This window comes from Aethalodelphis obliquidens, unplaced genomic scaffold, assembly GCF_003676395.1.
Source record: "Aethalodelphis obliquidens isolate GAN/ISIS:26980383/991018 unplaced genomic scaffold, ASM367639v1 scaffold83, whole genome shotgun sequence".
Lineage (NCBI taxonomy): Eukaryota > Metazoa > Chordata > Mammalia > Artiodactyla > Delphinidae > Aethalodelphis > Aethalodelphis obliquidens.
The window spans coordinates 5,973,469-5,992,500 of NW_020838027.1; the positions used below are offsets into that span (position 1 = coordinate 5,973,469).

The 19,032-nt window shown below is 55.1% G+C and overlaps 3 protein-coding genes across 10 annotated transcripts in view; all 3 read right to left on the bottom strand.

The window, feature by feature from the left end:
- Window positions 1-6,047, bottom strand: part of IFFO1 (intermediate filament family orphan 1) — a 10,235-nt gene extending 4,188 nt beyond the window's left edge. Inside the window, exons 1-5 of the mRNA XM_027093186.1 lie at window positions 5,254-6,047; window positions 1,569-1,629; window positions 1,383-1,478; window positions 600-740; window positions 83-301 (exon numbers count right to left, since the gene is read on the bottom strand). Coding sequence (XP_026948987.1) covers window positions 83-301; window positions 600-740; window positions 1,383-1,478; window positions 1,569-1,629; window positions 5,254-6,032 — 1,296 coding nt within the window. The 5' untranslated portion in view covers window positions 6,033-6,047. The remainder of the gene's footprint in view (window positions 1-82; window positions 302-599; window positions 741-1,382; window positions 1,479-1,568; window positions 1,630-5,253) is intronic.
- Window positions 6,048-6,571: 524 nt separating this feature from the next.
- NOP2 (NOP2 nucleolar protein) lies at window positions 6,572-15,504 on the bottom strand. Of its 2 annotated transcripts, XM_027093219.1 has the most exons (16): window positions 15,406-15,500; window positions 15,013-15,122; window positions 13,895-13,940; window positions 13,625-13,713; window positions 13,196-13,434; window positions 12,050-12,105; window positions 11,769-11,929; window positions 11,473-11,672; window positions 11,228-11,317; window positions 10,270-10,357; window positions 10,053-10,193; window positions 9,381-9,520; window positions 9,149-9,238; window positions 8,883-9,005; window positions 8,544-8,772; window positions 6,572-7,367 (listed from the first exon to the last, which is right to left on the bottom strand). In XM_027093219.1, exons 2-16 carry the CDS (start codon window positions 15,116-15,118, stop codon window positions 6,682-6,684), a joined length of 2,484 nt encoding a protein of 827 aa, XP_026949020.1. In that variant the 5' UTR covers window positions 15,119-15,122; window positions 15,406-15,500; the 3' UTR covers window positions 6,572-6,681. The 2 variants fall into 2 exon arrangements, with proteins under 2 accessions (XP_026949020.1, XP_026949021.1); XM_027093220.1 differs by lacking the exon at window positions 11,228-11,317 and having other exon boundaries at window positions 6,575-7,367; window positions 15,406-15,504.
- Window positions 15,505-16,377: 873 nt separating this feature from the next.
- Window positions 16,378-19,032, bottom strand: part of CHD4 (chromodomain helicase DNA binding protein 4) — a 30,026-nt gene continuing 27,371 nt past the window's right edge. For 4 of the 7 annotated variants that reach the window (XM_027093210.1, XM_027093213.1, XM_027093209.1 and 1 more), the window contains exons 38-40: window positions 18,080-18,278; window positions 17,172-17,335; window positions 16,464-16,989 (exon numbers count right to left, since the gene is read on the bottom strand). In XM_027093210.1, coding sequence (XP_026949011.1) covers window positions 16,972-16,989; window positions 17,172-17,335; window positions 18,080-18,278 — 381 coding nt within the window. In that variant the 3' untranslated portion in view covers window positions 16,464-16,971. Of the gene's footprint in view, window positions 16,990-17,171; window positions 17,336-18,079; window positions 18,279-19,032 lie in introns of all 7 variants that reach the window. The other 3 variants (XM_027093208.1, XM_027093206.1, XM_027093212.1) reach the window with 2 other exon arrangements.

Sequence of the window (19,032 nt, forward strand, 5' to 3'; positions counted from 1 at the left end):
ATAGAAGGGGGAGAGGGAGAGAGAAGGGGGGAGAGGGAGAGAGAAGGGGGAGAGGCATACAAGAGGGAGAGGGAGAGAGAAGGGGGAGAGGAAGAGAGAATGGGGAGAGGGATAGAAGGGGGTAGAGGGAGGGAGAAGCGGGGAGAGGGAAGGAGGGGTGGGAGATAAAGAAGGGAGCAGAGCAGCCGGATAGAGGGGAGGGGTCTGCGCTGAGAGCCCTGCGGGTCAGGAGGCCTGGGGAGCTGAGAAATGGGCCGGGGACGCAGGAAGCTTGCGTGAGAGCAGAACTAACCAGCTTCTTCTGTGGAGGAAGCAAGAGAAGATGAAAGGCAGAGAGGCGAGGAGGCAGACGGGAGAGAGAGGGGAGGGGAGAGACGGCGTTAGAGACCGCTCCAAACTCCTCTCCAGAGGTTGTCCCTCACCCCCAGCCTCGTCCCGCCAGGGCCCGGCTGCCGCGCTAAGCTCTCCGAGAAGGGGCCGGGCCCAGCTCCCACGGAGGACCGGGCTCTCGCGGCCCCGCGCCCCCCTACAGAGCTCGGGCGCGGACACCAGGCGGTGGGACGGGGCGGGGGCCGGACCCAGGCGCCCCTCGCCCTCACCTGGAACATCTTGATCATGTCCTCGCAGTTGCGCTGCTGGGCCAAGTCACAGAGCTTGGCGGTGATGTCGATGCGGCGGCAGATGTCCATGTCCACCTTCATGGCCTTCTCCTGGATCTTCGTGTCCAGGTCGGACAGGTTCTGTGCGGGGAGCACGGAGGGCGGTGAGGGGGTCCTCAGGGCCCGGCAATGTCCCCTCATCCTCCCAGACACACGGCCCCTCCCAGCAGAAGGCACCCCTTTTCCTGGGTGCCCCTCCAGCACTCTGCCCAGGACAGCTGGCTCCCCGGCCAGACCGGGCCCCCGAAGGGCACGGCCCAGTGGCTGGGACATGCAGGGGGCTCCCTCCTGGAACTCAGGCTACAAGAGACACTGCCTGGCTGACCACCAGGGGCTATGAGAGTGGGGAAGTATCGCAATGGTGGCATCAGCTGACACTGAACTAGCACCGCTGTCCTAACTCAGGGCATCACAACCTTCGAACCAGACTGCAAAGCGCGTGCTTTACTATCCCACTCCACAGACCCAGATACGAAGGCAGAGGGTCAGGACTTCACCCAGGGCCACACTGTGAGCAAACCACCCTGAGGAACAATGGAGGCCACGGGGACTTCCGCTGTCTCTTCTTCTCCGGAGTTAGGGGTGGGCAAGCGGAAAAGAAATGGAAGCACATACGCTGCGGGGAGGGTCAGTGAATTGGGTGCAACTAAAAAGGCCGGCTCCCTGGCCTCAGGCAGCCTCGCCCCGGCGGGTAGGGACGAGGGGTGACACGGCAGCACTCACGTTGCTCATGAGCCCCTTGAAGACCACCAGCTCGGCCTTCAGCTGCTCCACCTTCAGGGCCAGCTCCTCCTGGCAGGCGTCAGCCTCCTGGGCCTCCTACGGTCGGGAGAAACCCGGCGTGAGCCGCACTGCCTGCGGGCAGCGGGCAGGGGAAGGTGGGACGAGGCGGGGCAGGGCGGCCCTCACCTCCTGGAGCTCGTTCACGCGCTCCTGCAGCTGCAGCCTCACCACGTACTCCTCTTCCCACCTGTAGACAGCGAAGGGCCAGCGCCTGGGTGCGGGGTCCTCCCGCCTCCGCTCTCCGCCCCCCGCCCGTCTGGCTCAGGCTCAGGCCCCGGCCCCGGGTCTGCTTCCCCAGACGGGAGGAGCCGGGCAGAAACGTGTGGCTCCAGGCTCCCCGCCAGCTCCCAGCTCACCAGCTGCCTTCCCGGAACCTCCGGCCTCGCACCATTTAAGAGCAACTGCGGCTGCTCTGGTCCCTCGCAGGGCCCAGCCCGACCAGCTGTCCGGCTGGCCTCGTCCCCCTCCTTCTGCCCACACCACCCGGCCCGGTCTCCCACCTCCAGTCCTCAGATCCGGGCTCCCGCCTGCTGCCTGCACCAGAACAGAGCTCGTCTAGCCCGCTGCCCTGCCTCCTGTGGTACCATTAATCCTGTAAAAGCAGCTGCAGGACACATACGGCATCAGCAAAGGTGGTCAGGAGCCTGCTAGGAGATGCTTGAAGTCCATCCCCACAAGCTCCAGAAACTGCCCACCCAGAGGCCCCGGGTGAGCCGCAGAGAGGGGCCAGGGTGCGGGCAGGAGCCTGGGATCACTGAGCACCCACACCCAGAGGGAGAGGGAAACCGTGGTGGGTAAGAACTAGCGGCAGGACCTCCTGGGCCCCCGCATGCAGAGCCTAAGACCACGAGGAGGCTAGAAGGCGCTCCTGGCCAAGGCTGGGAGCTGGCCGGCGCGTCCCCCTCCTCCTCACACAGGCAGGAGGGCAGCGGCGGGGGCAACACCCCTGCTTAGGATTGATTTCAGGGCCCCGCAAGGTTGGCTGGAACAGCGGGACTCCTCAGACCCCACTGACATAGCCCAGCACTTCTCCCCCATCCTGGAAAGGCTTCCTCCAGGCTGAGAAAGGAGGGCAACTGCACCAGGGGAGAAACCTCAACGCCAGAAAGGTGGTTAGGAAGCAGCATGGAGAACACACTCCGCAGGCCCAGGATTTGGTCTTCCCCTCCCCTCCCCTCCATCTCTGTTCCCAGGTGCCTCTCAGCTCTCTTCCCCGGGCTCCTCCTCCAGGCCCATCTCTCCTAGCCCTCCCGTTCCTCCGCACTGCAGTGTTCCTAATAATAACTCCTCGACCTCACCGTGGCCGCCCCTCCTGGCGGCTGGGCTGGGCCGGGAGAAAGCAGCCCAGCTCCCCTCCCGTATTCCTGGCTCCCCACCCAGCCCCTCCCCTCGCTCTGGCATTCTCATTCAGACAGTTGGGGCCAGCGAGGTGCCCCAGCAGTGTCAGGTTATGTATTTTCTTAAAGAAGACATTTATCTTTCTGGGCCTTGGTTTCTTCGTCTACAGCGTGAGGGCAGGGGATGCAGTACCCTGATGCCCCTGGGGTCCATGCATCCCTGGAGGAAGCAAGCGAGACAGACAAGGGGACCAAAACCCTGGGGAAGATGCATCAGGGAGGGCAGGACAGTGAACTCAACTGTTCCAGGTAGAAACTTAAGGAAGTTAGGTATGGCTTAAGATTAATAAAATCTCAAACAAACAAACAAAAAATCTGAAAATAAACCATCTGGAAGCTTACTAGAATTCTATTTGTACTCCAGCCAGACATTCCCACGAATGGGTTCGTTTTGACCTCTATTTAAATCTGGTCTCCCTCGCAAGGTTCTTTAAACATGGGTAGACGTTGAGCAATTTCCATGTATTCTACATTGAGCAAACATCTTTCTTCCAAATAAACGGTCTCCCTGAGTGAAGTGAGGAAGCAGGGGCCACTCCTATGTCGGAAAAACTGAGACCAGGAAAAAGAGATCCACCCAAGGTCGCACAAGGCAGGGGAGCTGAACCCAGAACCAGGAGGCCTCAGCTCCTTCCCAGTTTAGTGCTCATACTATGCCCACGTCTTCCAGGCTACAGACCGGAGCTAGCTTTGCTATAAAGAGAAAAGACCAAGGGCAGGGGATCTGGGGTGGAAGAATGAGTTGACTACCAGTATCACGTACCACCCACGTCTGGCTGTGAGGCCCTCTGCACAGCGGAGTGCTGCAGAGCTATGAGCTCATCAGCCCCCGCGGAATAACCCTTTGCTGCCCTGGACAGCTGGACCAAGGACAAATACTCTTCCGGTTAGAAACAGAACACCCCCACAACAGCAGTTGTTCCTGTGGTTATGGATGTATTCCAGAACTGTCCATGTTCCACTGCTGACGGCGTTAATTAACTCCTGCAGTGGCTGGGGCAGGATGGTTCTGGGTGGCATCTGAATGATGGTTTTAGGATAACTGAGACTCCCAAAGACACTTCAGCCATGGACTACAACCAAGGAAGGAAGCCAGCCAGCATGAGGACAGGACTCCACCTCAGCAAGCCTGCTGATCTGTGATCTGCTAGACTCTGGCGGGTTACAGATCCCTGAAGTTCGCCCCCGACCCCCAACCCGACCCAGCAGGCATTTGCCTGAGCATTCAGCCAATCCCCACCAGACACAAATCTCTGCTCCACTGGGCTGCAAGGGTAATTCCCAGACCTGCCCACAAGGGGTCAGAGTAGCTCATTAAGAGGTTAAACCTGAAGGCTAAGCCTCTTTCCGACCTGTCACCTCCTCCGTCTTCAACCATGGCGTCCCAGGCACAGTGTACGAAGTGCTGGCTGTGCTCAGGCTGCTGTCCTAACAGCATGGTTATCAGCCGTCTAGGGGATCCACCTGGATGCAGCCAGCACTCCTGCGTCGCATCCCCTCCCCTGGCGCCTTGTGCTACCCCGCAGGGCTCCCTGCAGTAAACCAACTCCTCATCTTCAGAGCCACCCGGCCTGCCCCAGCTGCCTTGTGTCAAAGGTGTTGTGTGTCCATGTTCCCAGCCTTCTCCTACTCGGGTCCTTGCTGCCCTCTTCACACTTCCTCCGCCTTCAGCTCTGCACTTTCAGATCCCCCAGCTTCCAAGGCTAGCCCTGGGCCAACTACATAGGCCCTTCCCCTTTCCCTAGGGAATTCCCTTTACTCCTTCTTCCCGCCTCCCTCCTTTTCTGGCCCACTCCCAGAAGTGCCCTAAGGTCCCCACAGCATTCTGGTTTGGATGGAACCAGAGCAGCCGTGCTGCTCCCTCGGACGCCGTTTTGGGAAACGCTGGGCAGAGGCAGGATCACCTACTGCAAGGTGCAGCCCCTCTCCAACCCCCTTCTCATTTCCCTTCGACTCCCAAATTAAAACTACAACCTTTGCCTCTAACTTTTGATCAGTAATGTGGAGCCTATATCACAAAGTCGCTCCGAGGGCTGAGACTGGGGGATTAAGCAGTAGCCCGGATGTGGCCTCTCCGACCCATGTCCCTTTTACACATCACAAAACCCCCAGTTAACACAGTCCTCCAAACACTGCAGCCTAGATGAAAAACAAGTGTTCCCCGCAGTATTCGGCTCCTAGACGCCTCCTTCCGGTCACGAGTCTCGACTTCTGCATTCTCTAGGGATTCTAGTCTCCGGGTATCCAATTCCTTCTGTGGACTTCCAAGCTCCTCCTTACACAGCAGGAACTTTACTCATACTGACTCCTCCCTGATTCTTGGGCCTCAGCTGCTCTCGGCTCCTGTACGCACACCTAGCCCCGGCCCCAGTGTGGCGTGAGCTGAGCCCCCTCCCCACCTTCCCGATCCCTACCTCCGCTTGTACTCGTCCCGCTCGCGCTTCACTTTAGCCAGCACGTTGTAGAGAGCGCGGATCTCGGGGGTGATGGTGTCGATCTGGACGCCCACCCCGTCGGGGTGCACCCACGACAGGCCAGGCCCTTGCACCAAAGTGGGCTCCAGTCCCGGCCCGAGCCGGCGGGCGTGAGAGAAGGACCAGATGGTGCCGGGCATGAAGCGGGCCGACGAGGAGGAGGCAGAGGAGGCGGAGGTGGAGGTGGAGGGAGCCGGGTGGCAGGCCGCGGAGGGCGCGAGGGGGCCTGCCGGCGAGCGCGCGGGCGAGCCCAGCACCCGCGCCGACGGGGTGCAGACGGCAGCCGGCCGGGCGCCCAGGGGCAGCCCCAGGGGTCTGACGGGGCTGACGAAGCCGGTCTGCACGGCCTGGTCTCGGCGAGCCAGGCCCCGCCGGCCCTGCTTACCCTCCTCCAGCGCCTGCTGCAGCTGCTTCTCCAGCAGCCGGTTGCGGCGCTCCAACTCGTGCACCTTGGCCAGGAAGCAGCGGAAGCGGAGGTTCAGGGTCTTGAGCACGTTGATGTTGGAGCCCAGGTCGTTGCGGAGCGCCATGGCGGCGGGGGGCGCCGGGCCCGGCCCGGGCGGCGAGTAGGAAGCCGAGCCGGCTCGGGCGAGCGGCGCCGGGGGCACGTCCCCGCCGCCGGCCAAGTGGTCGCTTCCCACGGGGTCCCCCAGCGGCCCGGCCAGGCCTTGCTGCTCCTGCTGGAGGAGGAAGAGGTTGGGGCCGAATAACGGATTCATGGCTGCGCCTTCTGCCGGGAGATGGAGACCCGTGCAGGAGCAGGGCTGGAGGGCGAGGGAGGAGAGCCAATGAGGCGCCAGGGGGACGAGGGGCAGCCAATCAGACGGCTCGGCGGAAGGGGCAGAGGTCAGCGGGGCGGAGGAGGCCAGGGAGGAGGCCAATGAAAGGCTCATTCGGAAGCTGGCACCTGGACCGACCTTTCCGGGTCTGAGGCTGAGCCCTGAGCCGACCGGACCCCGACCCATGCCCAGAATCCAGCCAGCGTGGCAGGACATAAAACCCAGGTCCTCCAGTACTCCATGGTTCTGGTGGCACGAAATTCACCTTCCCTACACCCCACTTGCCCTCCTCTCCCCTGAATCCAAACACCCAGGCTCTGACTCCATGACTCTCCTTCCCTGGGTCCCTGGGAACTGACCTTATTTCTCAGTATACCACACTGTCCGCTCTCTTCAGGGGTTCCCCGTCCCACCCTCCCACCTCTACCCTTCAAGCAGCAAAGCCAGTACCCAGTCCCCTCAAAAAAACACACAGCAGCCAGAGATTGTAAAATGTGTATTAAATTTCACATCCCCAGTGGGGAAGCCATCCTCACAGAGGTAAGACTTCCAACCCAGTAACAATGGCAATGAGCCACCCCAGTATAGTTCAACCATCCATCGGAGACAGCAGGGGCTGGCGGCCGCCTCTGGACAGAGATTTTCTCCTCTTTGCTGGTGGGGGCCGGCTGTGACCCCCCCGGTGGGGGGCCATGACTGGAGTCTTAGGTCCCTTGGGGGTACCATTCTGTTTCTGGAAGGCAGCTTTCTTGAGAGGCTGCTCTGGCACCCGCTGTTTAACCTCCTCAGCCCCTGTGGTGTTCCCCAGGGGCTGACCACGGTCCTCAGGCTTGAGAGTGGCCTGCATCTTGGAGAGGGACGGCGCAGCAGGTGTTTCCGTGCAGGTGCCCTTAGGAGGAGCGTGCCGCTTCCGGAAGGCAGCTTTCTTGGAGGACTGCAGTTCGGGTGACTGCTGCTGTAGCTTCCCGGCTACCTTTGGTTCCCTGACCCCTGCTGCTTTTTCAGCTGGCTGACTGCTATCCTGCAGCTTAGAGGAAGCTTGGGCCTTTGTGACAGAACACACAGTGGACACTTCTGAGTCTGTCCCTCTGGAGACACCGTTCTGCTTCTGGAAGGAAGCCTTCTTGGGATGTTTCCGTTTCTGCAGCCGCTGCTTTGCTTGACCAGCCACTCTGGCCTTCTTGGCAGGCTGCCTGCTGCTCTCAGGCTGGGGGGTCACCTGCCCTTTCAGGTGGGGCAAGTCTAGGTTTGTAAGGGTGGATATCACAGAATTTCCTGAGGTTAAAATTAAACAGATGGTTTGAGAAAACAGGCCTCATCACTGGGTCTTGATCATTAGTGGAGGAGGTAGGTAGAGGTATTAAAATAAGGAAACTGCCGGGGTACTATCTCTTGGCCAAGTGTTCCACACAATTGGGACGGTGCCTAAGAGCAGATTACCTGGCTTCATATTACTTAATATCACCTGGTCTTTACGCAAGTCATATTTGAACCCTGTATTAAAGAGAAGGCATCACTACCCATCCCCATCCTTGGGCCAAAAGGTTTTCAGAGGAAGCTGTGCCCCCTTGAGGCCAGCAGGTAACAAGACACTCTAAGGAGGAGGCGAACCCTGAAAAAACCTGAAGCACTGGGCTTTTCTTTTAATCAGAAAAGATATTTTTTTCATGCAGAGTTTGACGAGATGCAGGAAAATAAGAATGCACACAGAGCAACTAGAAAAAGCTAGTCTTCATTAATGAAGACATATTAAATATGTATCTTTACAGTTACAGCAAAAAAAAAATGCAAGAAATTTTGCTACTTCTTAAAGAGGTTTTTGTTCTGTTAACATTCAGATGTGACTTTTGTTAAGAGGCATTGTTTATGAAGAGGAAAAAAAATCAACTCAATAAGTCATGTTGTTTGTGTCCAGAGAAGCCCGCCTCTCCCTCTTCCAACTCAGCTCAGGGTGGTATCCCAGCAGGCAGAGCCCTCAGGCTTGTTTCAGAAAACCCCACCCTTCCCCTTGAGATCAAGGCCAGACTCCTCAAGATGGCTGAGGAAACGATCTGCAATTAGTGTGATGGGCTCAGAGAACGGACAGTTCTGAGGAGTCGCGTGCCAACCCAATGCTGACAAGGCTGGACTGGCAGAGGTCTATTACCAGTAAGGCAACCCTCGGCCAAGAAACCACACTCGCACTGGGAATGCGTTTAGTGCCGACCAACTGCAGCCATTTGGCAGGATCAAGGGAAAGACCCCACCCACGTGAACCCTGTAACGCACCGAATGGGGCCCAGGCTTGGGAACAACTAGCTGGGATGAAAGGGGTCTCTCACCCAAGCGTGCAAAGGCCAGGAGAGGGAGGCCGAGATCCGCCCTTCCCCGCAGTCACACCAGAAAGCCTCCTGAAGCTATGGTAGAAAGAGCAAAGGTGGAGAGGAGAGGTACAAGGAGCACACTGCTTACCTGTTTGGGACTGGGGGATAGAATTGGAGAATTTCTTGAACTTGGCAATAAAGAAACCATCCACGTTGTGGGTGTGAGGGTAGAAGCGGCGGGTGGAGCGCAGGGTAGGGTGGAAGCGCCTTTCCCGGAAGCGGGTGAAGCCCTCCTGGCCGAAGTCCAGGCCCGTGGGCACCAGCCGCACGTTCCTTTTTCTCAGGGCGTAGTCTACCACCCACTCGTTCTCTTCCACCTGACGTGTGGGGGAGACAGAGACGGAAGGGAAAGCGGAGCTGGAGCCAAGGGGGTGCTGGGGGGCGCCAGCGCCAGCCCTGCCCCCTCTCGCCCCACGACAGGCCTCACCATGATGGAGCAGGTGCAGTAGACGAGGTAGCCCCCCGTCTTGGAGGTGGCGCTGACAGAGTCGATAGCGCTCAGGAGCAGCTCCTTCTGAAGGTGAGCGCAGCGCAAGATGTCCTTCTCATCCTGTCCCAGGACGGAGAGACCCACAGCGCTGGACTTTCTAAAGGTAGCCTCAGGAGACGTGAGCTGCTGACTGCCCACCTCCCACTCCGCTTCGCCAGCCCCCCTTCCCCGAGACTTTTCAGCAGGTCCCCCAACCCCTGCACCTTGTTCGTCTTCACTGCTGGGTCCTTGGAGATGATACCGGTGCCACTGCAGGGGGCATCCAGCAGGACTCGGTCAAAGCCCCCCACCACCTGGGGAAAAAGGTAGGCTAAGTGGATGTTTTCGGCAACCTGAACCATACCGATTATTTCCTAAGGGCAGGTCTCAACATCCTGAGGTCGGGAAGGGAGCAGGTGAGACGCCCCAGGAGAGACACACAGCGGGGAGCCCCACCTTGGGAAACTGTCGCCCGTCATAGTGGCTGATGACGGTGTTGGTGACTCCCAGCCGGTGCAGGTTGCCCACGACGCTCCTGAGCCGCTCGGCGTTGGCGTCATTGGCGAGGATCACACCTGTGTTCTTCATGAGCTGGGCTGAAGGGAGGAGGGCACAGTGCTCACCGGCAGCTCCTGTGCCTCCACACCTGCCGGCCACCCTCTAGCCCAAGACTCTGCCTGTGAAGTCTCACCCCTTCCCCAAATAAGCTGCAACCCCACCGGCTACCCGGTCCGCACCGGCCCTGTGATGAGCGAGCCTGCCAGGATGACTTTTCTGTTACTGAACGCCCTTCTGATCCTTCAGACTAAGTTACTTCTTCCAAGGGATAACAGTTTAATAAAATGGTTACGACTAATTATACGTAGCGGTTACTGTGCCAGGGACTTGCATATGCGCACCTCAACCCTCAGGACCCACGCATAACATAACAGCCAACACGAGCACCATCACCTCGCCGTTCCACAGGTGCCCAAGGTCACGTGGGCAGTAAGAGGCCCTCGTGGGGCTGGAGCTGGGCCGCCCCCAGAACCTGTGCTGCCGCCCACTCTGCTGACCGCCTGTGCAACCCCACCTCCTTTCATAAGCAGAGCGCCAGCTGAAGCCTAGCCCCACCGGCCCTTCTCATACCTATGTAGCTGGTCTTTCCTCCAGGGGCACAACACATGTCCAGGATCCGCTCATGTTCCTGGGGTGCCAAGGCCATGACGGGCAACATGCTGGAGGCCCCCTGCAGCATGTAGTGCCCAGCCAGGTACTCGGGAGTGGCACCTGTGGATGAGGACCCGCCTGTGACATGCTGGGACGAGGGCACGGGCAGAAGGGCTCCGGGGCAGGGAACACTTACCAATGGGCACCGAAGAATCATATACCACGAGTCCAGTCTTCGACCACTTGCCCAGGGGATCCAGGTTAACCCCACGATTGATCAGCGCCTGAAAATAAGATGGATGAAAGTGTTAAAACGTCGGAAGCTACTATACCCAGTAGGGGACTGGAGACGTGACACCCTGGTCCTGGCAGGAGGCCCGTGGCACCACGACCCCTGGAGCTTAGTCAGGACACAATCATCACAGGCGCACGGAACAGTCTGTCCCATCCCATGGTCTCCTCTTCCTTAGCCTCAGGTTCTAACTCAAGGTCTGAATTCCATCCCAATGGAGCACACTGCCAGCTCCTGTTCTTTCATCTCCTGGAAATGGACCCCGACTTTCCAAGAGCCTCAGCCCCCTTGCCATCCTAAAACTTAGCGTTATTGGTTATAGCAACGTTAAAGATAACTATCGAGTTACCTTCCAGGAGAGGCAACAGAAGACAGACACCAGGAGACAGACAACACACAAGGCCACACCACTGCCTCTGGCACCAGGGTTTTAACCTGGGGCCCCTGAACCCCTGGAAACGAGGAGCTTAAAACACTGCTTGTGTGTGTGTGTCACGTCTTTTCCTGGGGATAGGGATCACAGCCTCACCAGCTTCTCAATCATCTACGAGGCAGACAACCCCCTCCCACTTCTCTGTGAGGCGGCATTTTCATCGTGATGCGGATGTCTCAGCCCTGTCACAGGGAGCAGAGGCTGAAGGGACGAGCTCCCCAATCGACAGAGGTCCTCAGCCCTGCCAGACAGACCCAGAGTGACACCAGGCCTAGGTCTGCCTCCTGGGACCATGCCTGTACCAAGAAATGCCTAGGTACTAAGACCCCCCACGCCCAGTGTGGTGGGACGGGGGGGGGTGGGGTGGGCGGGGGTCTCTGGGATTCAGTGCCTCCCTGAGACAAGCAAACCTCAGGGCCCACCCCTCACCTGAGCGAGGTCCCGGCGCCGGGTCTTCAAGGTATTGGTCCTGAGGGTGATGGGCCGAGGCACCTCATTGGCTTCCAAAAACTCCACCAGCTGGGACAGAGCATGGCAGGGAGCAGGTCAGGCTGGCCTAGGAGCGCAGCCAGAAAAGCAGAGAGCAAGAGGGCTGGCTGCCTTCTTACACAGTGTAAGAGAAGAGAGAGTGAGGAAAGAAAAGCATGAAGGGCATCAGAATGGCAAGTCGGTACCTCAGACAGAGGGAAGAGGTCCATAAGCTTGCCAAGGAGGAAGTCTCCATAGGAGTAGTAAGTGGCCAGGTCCTTCCGAAGCCGCTGCAGATATTCAGAACGAGACCGACCTTCCTCCCGCTGAGTCCCAAAATCGCGCAGCACTCCCACTATGTCTTGGATGCGCTTGTGAACTCGCTGCAAGTCTGGAACCTGGGCATGTGGACCTGTTAAGGAACTGCTTCCTGGTTTCCTGGGGCCTGGAAATGCCTTCTCCCCAGCATCCCCCTCCGGCTCCCCCTGCCCCAGAAGGATATCCTGCTCCATCTCCCCAGCAGGGGGCAGCACAAAAGTCTCCTCCTCGTCCGCGTTGATCTGCAGGTCCCCTTCCATCTCATCATCCTCTTTGGGACCTGACCCAGGGGACACTTCCTCCTCTTCCTCCTCTTCGTAGGTCTCCTCCTCACTCCACTGGCCCCTATAAACAGGTCCAAGAACAGAGTGGTTCACAGATCAAAGCAGACACCTCCTCCTTCCTCACATTTTCCTTCATCCCAGCCACTGCCTACTCTCCACCCTAAGAGTTTCCAAAACTCACCCAGCAACAGCCTCCTGGGCCTTCTGCTTCCGAGCAGCCCTTTCAATGGGCAGCAACTGAATAAAGAGACAAGAGGCTGGTGATGCAAAGCTTGCCCTTCCACCAGCCCATGAAATACTTCCTACCTCTGTTTTTTTCCTAAATACAAACATAACTCTTGCTCCCAGAAAAAAATTTAGACCCTGAAGAAGTGAATATAAGATTAGCAAAATATTTACCATTACTGAAGTGAAATGATGGATTGAAAGAGTTCGGTACATTGTTCTTCCCATACCCATATGTACACGGGTGGGCAGGCAGGACACGGACACACACACACACACATACACACACACACACAAAAACTTCCCTGGGCACCCATTTTGCCACATATTTCCTCCTCCTTCCTTACTCTACATTTTTCACACAGTTAAAATCATGATTCATTTTCGAGTCTGTTTCTCGCCTTTTCTCATTCACAGATCACAAGCATTTTCACAGACACAATGGCCAAACGTTAATTTAGCATACGAATGAACCACAGTTCACTTAAGCCTATTAGGCATTTTGGAAGTTTCCAGAGTTTGGGCATTATGGTCCACATGGTGCCTGGAAATCGCAAAACAGTAGCTCTGCAGAGAGAAGGGGGGTTGGGGGAGAGGGGTGAAAGTGGGAACTTCCTTTTTATTCCATACGACTCGATTATGCTTGAATTTTCCTAGTAACACACTCATATACTTAAACTGTATAATACATGATAACTTCTTATACTTCGGCAAGTAAACCTGTCTACATTCTGGATCACCTTTCTAAGGTGGAATTACTAAGTGAAAAGGAAAAACCTTTTTAAGGTTCTCAGATACCAAATGCTTAAAAAAAAAAAAAAGTGTGCATTTCTAGTCCCAGCAGTGGGGCCATACAAGTGTCCGCCTTCCCATGTCCTCACCAGCACTGAGCATCGTTATATTTTAAAGTGCTCTATCCTGTGGCTCTTTTAAACTTGCACATGCGCTGAGAGGAGGTAAGGTGCTACGAAAAGTGATGGAACACTAAAATCCCTTTTCTCCACTCAGGCTTATCCTTGTCACCGAGAGATAGTCTCAAGGATCTGGAAAGACTCTAAAAGGCAAGGATAGCTTTCTGAAGACCCAGAGAGATAAAGCTCACCTCTGCACCGTCATCCTCATCTTCGTCCTCTGAGCTGGAGTCAGCTCCATAGTCATCTACCATATCAGCGTCACTGTCCTCGGAGCCCCAGAGGTCCCCCTGGTTCGCCACACCACCCTCTTCAGAGTCTTCCTCCTCTTCTTCCTCGTCACTGCTGTGGGTTGGTGCTGGGCGCTTCTTGCCTCGAGCACTGTTAAATAAGGACGGGGCTCCCTTCCTACTGGGTGCCTGGACAGCTCCTGCAGAGATCCCAGAGGGTTTGAAGAATCCTGGACTGATGGCAGCCACACACTGATGGAGCCTCTGTACTTCCTACCCCCAAGAACGTCCTCTGGCTGTTCCTTTCACTTCAGAAATACTCAACAAGCCCCTCCCTACCCAGGACCCAGAGGACTCCTCACGTGGCACCCAGCTCCTATGTCCACTGACCTTCTGATAGCTTTCCAGGCAATGGTTTGGCCCCAGGGGACTTATTCATCTCAGGGGCTTCAGCAGAGCCCAACCTCCTCCTGGCTGCCCTGAAAACATAAAAGGAGTGAGGAAATGGAACACACCTCTAGGCTCTGCCACTTCCCAGTGCAGGGAAACCTGACAGTCCCCAACAGCTCTTTCCATCAGCATGATCACATGGGAGCAGTGCCTAAAGATGAGTGGGACCAGTTTAACCTGGGTAACGTAAGTCTAGACATGCACACTCACCTCTTTCGGGCACGACTGGACAACCTCTTGAAATTTTCATCACCACCTGTTTAAAAAAAAAATTTTTTTTAAACAGGCAGAACAGGAGGTTACAGGGGAAATGAAAAAAAAAAAAAGCAACGGGAAAGGAAATAAAAGGGAAAAGAATTGGAACACTAGTTAGAGGCAGTAGATGATAACTCACTCCACTGTGCTCTACCGGGAGCTGGATAAGAGATGTAGAGGAGATGATTTCCACCTGGCTGTTCACCAGCCAAATCCAAACAGGGCCTCCCTCCAGACTGATTTCAACACACAGCATCATCATCATTCTGGTAACACAGATTCACAACTTTCTTCTCCCCTTTCTTTTACTCTCAACTCATCAGTTACCAACCACGATACATTTTACCTTTACAACTGCTGCTGTTCGTATATTCTCCAAGAAACAGAAAATTTAAATCTCAGCTCTGTCATTTAATAACTATTTACAGGTTAACCTCTCAGCACCCATTTCCTTAGCAGGGCCTCTCTCACAGGACACTGAGAATGAGAGGATACAATGTGTCCAAAGGCTTCGGTATAGTGTTTAGCATTTGCCAACACCTCAGTAAACTGCATCTTTTATATGATGTTCAACACAAACTGCTTGCCCACTCTTCCCTCCCACCCAGTCTTCCATGCAGTAGACTACTAACCATGCAGGAACCAGATCTGTGCTTTCCCATCTCCATGCCCTCAACAATGCAGTTCACAGTGACTAGACTATCCCCTTCCAACTTCCACTTGCTAAAATGTCACCCATTTTTCAAAACCCAACTGCTTCACAAAATCTTTTCAAACAAAATCTTCTCAAACTCTCTAACTCCGTGGGATCCCCCTTCCTCTGAACTCCCGCAGTGTTAAACCACACCTCTCCTTGCCTGAGTACTTGTGTCCCAGTCGCATCTTCCCTAAGTTCTAAACGCTAATGAGAGTACTTCATTCCTACTTATTTCCTACTAACTCATTAAAAGAAAATTCCGCTTGAACAGAAAGCGCACACACAAAATGACTAAAAAAACGGAAGGGTTGAGCTACAGATAAAAGAATAGCGCAAAAGCTGGAGAATCGGGAGAGGGAGCACGCCAGACCCCTACCTGCAGGCAAGAATTTGGCAAGTTCGGTCTCGGCACCTTTCTGTTTCCGGGCCTTTCGGCCCGGCCCGCGCTTCTCCTTCTTCGTAGGGTCCAATTTACGCCCCATGGTACTGGGGAAAACAAAACGGGAGACAGTAGAAGAGCGCGTATTGTAAGGGAAAGGCAGAACGCAGACGAAGCGAAATGGAGCGGGAGAGGGTATCGCCTCCACCAGAACCTCGACTCAACAGCCCCTCGAGGCCTGTCCAAACCTCCACTCCACGCTGAGCCCCGGGCCCTGGGTCTCACGCCCTAGGTACCGCGTACCCCCACCCTCCCCACGCCCCAGTCCAGGCCAGCGCCTCACCCTTCCTTCCCCAAATTCCTCCAGACGCGCCCGAAGCCTCGGCTCACCTGGAAGCCAATCCAGCCCCGAGACGGGATTCGGAAGCAGGCGCGGAGCTCCACGTGCGGCCCAGGACAAGCGCTCCGACGCCGCACCACGAAAACGTCTTTCGCAGGCGCCCTGCGTGCCTGACGAGGCCCCGCCTCTTCCGGTCTTCCGGTCCGCCGCGGAAGCCGGAACGTTTGCTTACCCGGCCCGCGCGGGGCTGGGGGGCCGTGCGGCCGGGCACGATTCTCGGGCGGACCGCTCTGCTTACCCCCCGGCCGGAGAAGGTGGTGCACCCAAGGCGTTTTCGGCTTCCCCGCCCTCCCCTCCGGGCATGGGCCTTTCGCCTCACTGCAGATTTGTCGGAAATACTGTACCCGAAAGCAGCCCCTTCCCCTCGAACGGAGGCGCCAGAGCCGGGCCCTCCTCCGCCCGACGTCGCCTCAAGATCGGGGGACCCCACGCCTGCGACGCGGAAACCCTCTTCCTTGACCCCAGACCCCGCGCTCCCCCTCAGATAACGGTCCTCTCTGCCCAGGTTCCCGTCTTGGAGGTCGGGAGGAAGGCATCTCGCGTCCTGACTTCATTCACGCAAGTTAACAGAAAAACCGACTTCAGCCTTTCTTCAAATAGACAGCAAGGTGATGCTTAGCTGTTAAAACTCTTCCAGCCCTTCGTTGGTTTTGTTTTCCCAACTCTGCGAGGAAGACCCCTTCATTTTATACGCGCGACGTCCACAGCCCGGAGAAGTCTGCTTCCGCACCCTCGCGTTTCCAGGAGGCCGCGGTGTGGGCTGTGAACCCGGCGGCTCCGGTGGCCCCGCTGTGCACAGGTGGGCTTGTCAGCACACAGCACGTGCACAATGGGAACTCGGCTCTTTCGTGAAATCTCAGGACGCAAGGAAACCCTTCGTCTCCAAACACACATCCCAAGGCTCCCATACAGAAACATTCATCCACCTGCACCTACACCCACACTGAACGAGAGCACTAAAATACAAGGAAAATTTTATTTTCAATTTTCGTCAAGAAATTTGCTGTGGTTTTTTATGCTTTTGGTTCTTTTTTTTTTTTTTTTTTCCACTTTATTTAATTCTAGCCACTCAGGGGCTGGAGCCGCTGGGTTCCTGGTATTAAAAAGATGCCAACAGAGGTAGCTGTGTCTCACCCAGGGGCCCGGCCCACTGTGAATACCCCCCAAAAAAGGAGAAAAAACACAAAATAAACCAACAAAATAAAACCAAAAGGAGGAAGAAATTCTGATCATTTTCTTCAAGCCTGTTGGGAACCCGCAACAGTTTGTGTGTAACAGACGTTACAGTGGGGAGAAGCCAGGGCCCGGAAGGCCAGCCCGCCAGCTCCCCGCAGATGGCGCCGGCGCTACTGCTGCATGTCTCTCCAGCAGGAAGGGCACCACTGCCCCTCACTCCCTCCCCTCCCCCAGTGCTCAGCGGGGCTGTTCCTCTACAACTTGGAAGATGGGGCAGAAGGAAGGAGAGGGTCTCTCAGGCCCCCAGGGGAGAAGCTGGGCAAGGGAAAGTGAGGAAGGTCACTGCTCAGCGGTGGAGGTGGTATCATCAATCTGGATCTTCACTGCTGCTGGGCTACCTATAGGAAGAGAAAGCCAAGGGAGTCAGAATTCCAGACTCCAGGAACCCACCTGATCCCAAGGGAACTCACTGGTAAGCCAGCCCCACCTGCCCAGTATGTAAAGCTAGGGACAGACAGCAGAGTTAAAGTTCTAGAATGGCTCTGTTGGAAGAGCTGGCCAGACGAAAATGGTCCTATACCTGCTGTGGAGGTGGTTCAGGTGCCCGGTTTGCCAGGCGACTGAGAATATTACGCTCTGACATCTGTAGCCTCACAGCAACTGGGGGAATTCGGGCAATAGTAGCTGGGAGTCGAGTCACATCGGCTTTCATGTCACTCAGCAGTTCTTCTAGCTGTTTCAGAACTGCAGGGGCAAGAAAAAGAGGCGGTGAGCCATGGTAGTCAAGACCGAGGTCCATCTTTCCCATTAAGTGGACCCCCCCCACACACCCATTACTTCTCAATGACCAAGTGACTGATGTGCCGGAGTACTGTCTTTTGTCACTGAGTCACCTGACCTGGCTCCACCACACTCAAATTCCTGTCCCTCATATTCCAGTTCCAACTGTCCATGATTCTGTGCTTTCTAAAGCCAACTGTCCCTTGATCCCTATTGTCTCTATTTCCTCCACTTCTTCAATAGCTATTCCTATTGTTTCCTCTTCTCACTATCTTTCCTCTGCACCTTTGGAGCTGTCTCCCTCTTCCTTTATAACAGCTTTCTTTTCCTCATTTCACCCTCCATCCCCCTTACAATGTCTTAACTTTAATTAAAAACAGAATGTTGAAAGCAGTCTAGAATTTGACAAGATCTTAAATCACCTTGTTACCTCTAAACTATCCCAGATCACACTATATTATTCTGCTTTGCTTTCCACCTCCAAGAACTGGAATACATTCAAGAGTTAAAAAGCAAAGAACTACTGTCCTTGACCGTCTCTAAGATGTTAGCTTCCTAAGAAGGAATGCAAGGATCCCCAGCACACCCTAAGCTCCCAGACAAAGAAAGGGGCTCCAAAAAAGGCTCAGACCTGAGAAGTAGGTGTGTGTCGGGGAGGGGCAGAGGAGGAAGGAGGCCAAGTCCACAGGAGGCAGGGGAGCCACTGGCTACCTTTGTGCAGGACCGCATTTGCTGGCTTGTTTCCCGCCATCGACTCCTTGGACAGGTGCTGATGACTCTCTGCCAAACACTCCACCTCAGCAAAGCGGGTGTTCAGGGCCATGGAAGGGTGAGAGGGGTCCTCTGACATGTTCAGGTAAGCCGCCCGACGCAGCTGCTCCTCAATCACCAGGGCTTGTTCTAAGAGCTGGACAAGAGAGAAACAGGAGATGGCAGCTGGACTGACCCTCACTTTGCTCATTTCTCATGGGCCTCTCAGAACCCACACCTGGCCAGTTCAACATTCCATTGCCTTTTTCACCCCACTTTGAAGGTCCGTGTTTTTAAAGCTCTTTACCCTTTATTGATTCACTCTTATACAAAAATGATAAATCCTCAATTTAGAAAATACAGAATGTATAAAGAATTAAAATCACAATTCCACCTCTGAGAGCTACTGTTAACATTTTGAGGTTTTCTGTTACATGTTTTTTACAAAATTAAGATTCTATATACGTATTTATATTGTATCAACTCAAAGTTACATAGTAAGGCTCTTCCCTTGTTATTAGCTGCTCTTTATAAAAGATGACGTTTTTTTCCCCCATTCTTTTTCAAATTCTTTTCCCGTTTAGGTTATTACAGAATACAGATGACTTAATGGTTGCATGGCAGTCCATCTACCCTATGAAGTTGTTTTACTCTCTAAAATTATTCCTGTTGTTTCTTTTCTTTCATCTCTATATCTCACTCCCATTCCTTTCCTTCCTCAATAGGCAACCCTTCTAATATACCTACTGTGTGTCTTTTTGTGGGTTTTCTTGAAGACAGTATTGTTTCATGTGCACATTTCTCATTTACAGAATGTTTTTCTGTACATTATAAAATGCTTTTTCATTTCCCCACTACATACCTTTTTTAAAGGTCCATTTATGTTACAAAACGTGTATTTTGTTGTTTCT